Raw genomic sequence first — 7608 nt, 5'->3', positions numbered from 1 at the left:
AGTCAGCCGTAACCTGTGATATAGTATAGGAATTTTTATTTTTAGATACATGTAATAAACGTTAGGTGTGTTCCTTAGCATGTCAAGGTTGACATTGATGGGGAGTGGTTAGTACACGGATGTGAACTTGATAGTTCCGTAGTACGCTCCCGGATGACTGAAAGTTCAGTCTGAACTTATAACTTTAATGTTTGTTTGAGCACGGTGTGGCCGGCTCTAGAGGACACATGGACTTGGCTAGTGAAGAGCCAAGAGAGTTTAATAGCTAGTTTTTGATGGTAGAGTAGGGACATGTTATTTAGCTATGTCAGTAAGGATAGGATGTATGTTTCCTGATATTAGAGGATTGCTGTCAGTTGACAGCTGAGAAATTTATGAAATATGAACATGTTCATTATGATGTTGGACTATTATTTGTCAAATTTTATTAGTTAGGTTAGCTTTTGTTTGTGGCATGAGTTGAATTGTGGGTTTGGATACTAAACCTCGTGAATTTTAACAAATTAACAAGGTTTACTAAGTGCTTGTGCGGGGGGGTTGTAACAAACTAGGCTGTTGTAAGAATTATCCAGAGTGGTTTATCGACAAAAGAGAATGGGAAGCTGAGCCGCATGGTGACCTGACCCCCAGGGGAATTCGCGGTGGAAATAACCAACGCTTTGTTCATAGCTGCGTATAATGAACCATCCTATAGTATTCAGCAATTTAGAGAAAATTAGCCTTTATTCATTTTGCATTAAAATTGTATTGTATAATAGTACTGGATACAATATCAAGAGTATTCTAATTATTGAGTTTAAGTCACCATCAGTGACGTCACGAATCAGATCTAACTTTTGAGGCGGAGTGACCGGCGGTCATAGGTCAGCAGGGTTGACATGTCTAATATTTCTCAAAGTTTTAATAACCATTTTTGTGATCGGGAACAGCTTTGCCGTTAGATGTTTGTGTAATCTAATTCAGTAAAATAATTCAACCAGTCTGGATCAATTAAGTACAACAGAGTTTAATTGTTATAACTTAAACCTTGCTAGTAACTGGGTAGAACTTTGACTAGGCGGAAGGATACAATGTTCTGTCTGGGGGAGACCAGACAAGGAAGAAATCAGTGTGGTCACGGAAGCAGCTGGGATAAGAGGTCAACATCTTACCTCTCCCCAAGAACAGCCCCAACACCTAGAGCTGTGGTCGCCCAAGGTATAGTTGCTATTGTTAAGTATAGAAATAGTCTCATTTGCCACTCAGGTCAAGTAGGGAGTGTTAAAGTGATAGGGAGTGAACATATTTAGATTTTGTTTTAGTTTTCTTTTAATAAATTAAATTTGTTATTAATTTGCATTTTATTGTTTCCATGTGTTTTATGTGTATACTTGTCCTGGTCACGTGGTCCACACGAGGCAGAGTTGCATTGGGCGCCGATTCTAACATCGAATCGGAATTATCATTACCGTGTAATTTATTCCACACTCAAGGTCATCGTTTATAGTGGGGATCAAGCCCCTAGGTTGATTAATTAGCGTGATCGATCCAGACCTCGATCATTGCTCTTGTATTACTGGTCTGGTGGTGGCAGCAGAGGTGACTCTAGGGTTTTGTTCAGAGCTTAGGTCACGTCATACTGGGTGTAGAATCCTAAGTCGGTCAATCGTCTTAGGACCACGTGGCGTGGAGTTGGCTTTGGTAAAAGTTTTGGAGTCCCTGGGTTTAGAAATAAAAGTAAGAATACGGGTAGAGGGAGTAGAAAGAAGGAAGTAAAGAGAGAGGAACCCGAACCCGTGTTACACACCCGGGGATATAATGGTCGTTCACCCGGGGATATAATGGTCGTTCACCCGGGGATATAATGGTCGTTCACCCGGGGATATAATGGTCGTTCACCCGGGGATATAATGGTCGTTCACCCGGGGATATAATGGTCGTTCATCCGGGGATATAATGGTCGTTCATCCGGGGATATAATGGTCGTTCACCCGGGGATATAATGGTCGTTCACCCGGGGATATAATGGTCGTTCACCCGGGGATATATTGGTCGTTCACCCGGGGATATAATGGTCGTTCACCCGGGGATATAATAATCGTTCACTCGGGAATATAATGGTCGTTCACCTGTGGATATAATGGTCGTTCACCCGGGGATATAATGGTCGTTCACTCGGTGATATAATGGTCGTTCACCCGGGGATATAATGGTCGTTTACCAGGGGATATAATGGTTGTTCACTCGAGGATATAATGGTCGTTCACTCGGGGATATAATGGTCGTTCACTCGGGGATATAATGGTCGTTTACCAGGGGATATAATGGTCGTTCACCCGGGGATATAATGGTCGTTTACCAGGGGATATAATGGTCGTTCACCCGGGGATATAATGGTCGTTCACCCGGGGATATAATGGTCGTTCACCCGGGGATATAATGGTCGTTCACCCGGGGATATAATGGTCGTTTACCAGGGGATATAATGGTCGTTCACCCGGGGATATAATGGTCGTTCACCCGGGGATATAATGGTCGTTCACCCGGGGATATATTGGTCGTTCACCCGGGGATATAATGATCGTTCACCCGGGGATATAATGGTCGTTCACCCGGGGATATAATGGTCGTTCACCCGGAGATATAATGGTCGTTCACCCGGGGATATAATGGTCGTTCACCCGGGGATATAATGGTCGTTCATCCGGGGATATAATGGTCGTTCATCCGGGGATATAATGGTCGTTCACCCGGGGATATAATGGTCGTTGAAATAAGAGTATAAACTGTTGAGTAGATTTCTAAAAAGAAAAGTTTAACATCTCCCAGAATTTATCGTGTTCCAATTATATAGTAAAGCTGTGTAGTAAATATATATATATATATATATATATATATATATATATATATATATATATATAAGTAGTAATGAGACAGTAACACAGATAAACAGATAATAAAGCAATTTAACATTCCCTAACCCCCTCCCCTTCCCCCCACTCTCCCTTCACCTCCATTAAACTGTTGGCAATTAACATGTTGACTGGGTTAAGTTAATGAGCATTTGGCCATTGTTAATGAGGTCGGCAGAACCACAAACTATTTACAGGACACAGTATGTTACGATGGAGCTTGGGTCTGTGGCCAGAGGTGGAGCTTGGGTCTGTGGCCAGAGATGGAGCTTGGGACTGTGGCCAGAGCTGGAGCTTGGGTCTGTGGCCAGAGGTGGAGCTTGGGTCTGTGGCCAGAGGTGGAGCTTGGGTCTGTGGCCAGAGGTGGAGCTTGGGTCTGTGGCCAGAGGTGGAGCTTGGGTCTGTGGCCAGAGGTGGAGCTTGGGTCTGTGGCCAGAGCTGGAGCTTGGGTCTGTGGCCAGAGCTGGAGCTTGGGTCTGTGGCCAGAGGTGGAGCTTGGGTCTGTGGCCAGAGGTGGAGCTTGGGTCTGTGGCCAGAGGTGGAGCTTGGGTCTGTGGCCAGAGCTGGAGCTTGGGTCTGTGGCCAGAGCTGGAGCTTGGGTCTGTGGCCAGAGCTGGAGCTTGGGTCTGTGGCCAGAGCTGGAGCTTGGGTCTGTGGCCAGAGCTGGAGCTTGGGTCTGTGGCCAGAGCTGGAGCTTGGGTCTTTGGCCAGAGCTGGAGCTTGGGTCTGTGGCCAGAGGTAGAGCTTGGGTCTGTGGCCAGAGCTGGAGCTTGGGTCTGTGGCCAGAGGTAGAGCTTGGGTCTGTGGCCAGAGGTAGAGCTTGGGTCTGTGGCCAGAGCTGGAGCTTGGGTCTGTGGTCAGAGCTGGAGCTTGGGTCTGTGGCCAGAGCTGGAGCTTGGGTCTGTGGCCAGAGCTGGAGCTTGGGTCTGTGGCCAGAGCTGGAGCTTGGGGTCTGTGGCCAGAGCTGAAGCTTGGGTCTGTGGCCAGAGCTGGAGCTTGGGTCTGTGGCCAGAGGTGGAGCTTGGGTCTGTGGCCAGAGGTGGAGCTTGGGTCTGTGGCCAGAGGTGGAGCTTGGGTCTGTGGCCAGAGGTGGAGCTTGGGTCTGTGGCCAGAGGTGGAGCTTGGGTCTGTGGCCAGAGGTGGAGCTTGGGTCTGTGGCCAGAGGTGGAGCTTGGGTCTGTGGCCAGAGGTGGAGCTTGGGTCTGTGGCCAGAGGTGGAGCTTGGGTCTGTGGCCAGAGCTGGAGCTTGGGTCTGTGGCCAGAGCTGGAGCTTGGGTCTGTGGCCAGAGCTGGAGCTTGGGTCTGTGGCCAGAGCTGGAGCTTGGGTCTGTGGCCAGAGCTGGAGCTTGGGTCTGTGGCCAGAGCTGGAGCTTGGGTCTGTGGCCAGAGGTGGAGCTTGGGTCTGTGGCCAGAGGTGGAGCTTGGGTCTGTGGCCAGAGCTGGAGCGTGGGTCTGTGGCCAGAGCTGGAGCGTGGGTCTGTGGCCAGAGCTGGAGCTTGGGGTCTGTGGCCAGAGGTGGAGCGTGGGTCTGTGGCCAGAGGTAGAGCTTGGGGTCTGTGGCCAGAGCTGGAGCTTGGGGTCTGTGGCCAGAGCTGGAGCTTGGGTCTGTGGCCAGAGCTGGAGCTTGGGTCTGTGGCCAGAGCTGGAGCTTGGGTCTGTGGCCAGAGCTGGAGCTTGGGTCTGTGGCCAGAGCTGGAGCTTGGGTCTGTGGCCAGAGCTGGAGCTTGGGTCTGTGGCCAGAGCTGGAGCTTGGGTCTGTGGCCAGAGCTGGAGCTTGGGTCTGTGGCCAGAGCTGGAGCTTGGGTCTGTGGCCAGAGCTGAAGCTTGGGTCTGTGGCCAGAGCTGGAGCTTGGGTCTGTGGCCAGAGCTGGAGCTTGGGGTCTGTGGCCAGAGCTGGAGCTTGGGGTCTGTGGCCAGAGGTGGAGCTTGGGTCTATGGCCAGAGCTGGAGCTTGGGTCTGTGGCCAGAGGTAGAGCTTGGGGTCTGTGGCCAGAGGTGGAGCTTGTGGTCTGTGGCCAGAGCTGGAGCTTGGGTCTATGGCCAGAGCTGGAGCTTGGGTCTGTGGCCAGAGCTGGAGCTTGGGTCTGTGGCCAGAGCTGGAGCTAGGGTCTGTGGCCAGAGGTGGAGCTTGGGTCTGTGGCCAGAGCTGGAGCTTGGGGTCTGTGGCCAGAGCTGGAGCTTGGGGTCTGTGGCCAGAGCTGGAGCTTGGGTCTGTGGCCAGAGCTGGAGCTTGGGTCTATGGCCGGCCATTCTTCCTCAATAATACATTGTATATTGTGGTATAGTTTCCCTTAAGGCTGAATACTGATGCCCTCAGAGTGGTAGGGACTCGCGATATTGATGCGTTGTCCCGTTTTTTGTTGTTGTTCGTGGGTTATAGGGTAGATTAGGTTTAGGCAATTTAGTACATCAGTTTAGTGACGTTGGGAACGCTCACGGGAACGGGTTGGTGAGGGTGGGGCGCTGCTTGGACGTGCCTAGTCTGAGGATAGGGTGGAGGACGGGCTGCTCTCTTCACAACAAATTACATTCAAGCTTTTCTCAAACAGTGCTCCGCTCACTTCCCAGGTTCGAAGCCCACCTCTCTAAAGGCATGACTCATATACAAATTAGAAATAATTCCTAGCATAACCCAACACCTAACCTAACTAAGGCCTGCCCATAAGCGAGAGAAAACTCCGTTTCATTAAACATATTTTTGGTATCTGAAGTACGTCGGTGAAGCATTTACAGCGCTCAGGTTCGAGAACAGAGGTCATCAGCGAAGCTCCGTTCGATAAATTATCGAACATCAGTTGAGTTGTACGTAAACCATTTTTCATTCATAAAGAGTCCGGTTTGACGGCTGGATTATCGACCATTTGGTCGTTATTGACGGGCTTGGGCTGTTCTTTGATGAGAATGGCCTGCAGAAAAAAAAAGAGATGTGTGAAATGAACGGATGATTCGAATGCTCGCTAATGGTGGCTTCCCTCCCCAATCCCCCTCCCCCAGGTGCCCCCCCAACCCCCCCCCCCCTGGTTCCCGTGAAAGGAGTTAAAACACCGTGACTGAGTAACGTGCTCGACCCGTTCACAAAACAATAGTCAAAACCCATTCCAGGCCGGAGGTCTTTACCCCGGTGAGTGAATGACGCTCTGCACACACGACTCCCGGCTGGTTACACCTCCACCCATGGTGCTACCTCTTAACCTACTCCCTGCGTTCACAGCGCACTCCCTGCGTTCACAGCGCACTCCCTGCGTTCACAGCGCACTCCCTGCGTTCACAGCGCACTCCCTGCGTTCACAGCGCACTCCCTGCGTTCACAGCGCACTCCCTGCGTTCACAGCGCACTGCCTGCGTTCACAGCGCACTCCCTGCGTTCACAGCGCACTCCCTGCGTTCACAGCGCACTCCCTGCGTTCACAGCGCACTCCCTGCGTTCACAGCGCACTGCCTGCGTTCACAGCGCACTGCCTGCGTTCACAGCGCACTGCCTGCGTTCACAGCGCACTGCCTGCGTTCACAGCGCACTCCCTGCGTTCACAGCGCACTCCCTGCGTTCACAGCGCACTCCCTGCGTTCACAGCGCACTCCCTGCGTTCACAGCGCACTCCCTGCGTTCACAGCGCCCTGCCTGCGTTCACAGCGCACTGCCTGCGTTCACAGCGCACTCCCTGCGTTCACAGCGCACTCCCTGCGTTCACAGCGCCCTTCCTGCGTTCACAGCGCACTCCCTGCGTTCACAGCGCCCTGCCTGCGTTCACAGCGCACTGCCTGCGTTCACAGCGCACTGCCTGCGTTCACAGCGCACTCCCTGCGTTCACAGCGCACTTCTTGCGTTCACAGCGCACTGCCTGCGTTCACAGCGCACTGCCTGCGTTCACAGCGCACTGCCTGCGTTCACAGCGCACTGCCTGCGTTCACAGCGCACTGCCTGCGTTCACAGCGCACTGCCTGCGTTCACAGCGCACTTCCTGCGTTCACAGTGCACTGCCTGCGTTCACAGCGCACTCCCTGCGTTCACAGCGCACTGCCTACGTTCACAGCGCACTCCCTGCGTTCACTGTACAATTGCTGCGTTCACAGCGCACTGCCTACGTTCACAGCGCACTCCCTGCGTTCACTGTACAATTGCTGCGTTCACAGCATACGTTTCAAAAGCCCTTCACCGTTGTACCTTAAATATAAAATGATTATCACGGGAACAAAACACCTAACCCAACCAAGGGCTGTGTACGAAATGGTTCTATAGAATCATTGTAATTGAGAAAATCACAGTTTAAGTGAAGGGGACAATAAGCATTATCAAATACGCCTAAACTGGCCTTCTGGGACGGCTGGCATATTATTGAGGCGGACTGAAGGATGACCTCATTACAAAGATTGCTTACAAATAGATTCAAAGACTGAGAACGCATCACTAAAAAGGGTCTATGTCTCAATACACAATTAGGTTCTGGGGCCAGATTCACGAAAGCACTTACGAGCCTGTACATCTTTTCTCAATCTTTGGCGGCTTTGTTTCCAATTATTAAACAGTTAATGAGCTCCGAAGCACCAGGAGGCTGTTTATAACAATAACAACAGTTGATTGGCAAGTTTGTATGCTTGTAAACTGTTTAATAAATGTAACCAAAGCCGTCAAAGATTGAGGAAAGATGTACACGTTCGTATGTGTTTGCGTAAGTGCTTTCGTGAATCTGGCCCCTGGGGTTTAAAACGATACTAAATA

At 51.0% G+C, this 7608-nt stretch overlaps 1 protein-coding gene across 1 annotated transcript; it reads right to left on the bottom strand.

Moving 5' to 3' along the window:
* Window positions 1–3099: 3099 nt before the first annotated feature.
* LOC138363316 (proline-rich protein 36-like) lies at window positions 3100–7372 on the bottom strand. Its single transcript, XM_069322336.1, has 2 exons — window positions 7361–7372; window positions 3100–5127 (listed from the first exon to the last, which is right to left on the bottom strand). Exons 1-2 carry the CDS (start codon window positions 7370–7372, stop codon window positions 3100–3102), a joined length of 2040 nt encoding a protein of 679 aa, XP_069178437.1.
* Between the last annotated feature and the right edge of the window lie 236 nt (window positions 7373–7608).

The sequence above is a fragment of the Procambarus clarkii genome, chromosome 10 (genome assembly GCF_040958095.1).
Source record: "Procambarus clarkii isolate CNS0578487 chromosome 10, FALCON_Pclarkii_2.0, whole genome shotgun sequence".
Taxonomy (NCBI): Eukaryota; Metazoa; Arthropoda; class Malacostraca; order Decapoda; family Cambaridae; genus Procambarus; species Procambarus clarkii.
Note: the sequence above shows the minus strand (reverse complement) of the source record. Positions and strands in the feature narration are given on the sequence as shown.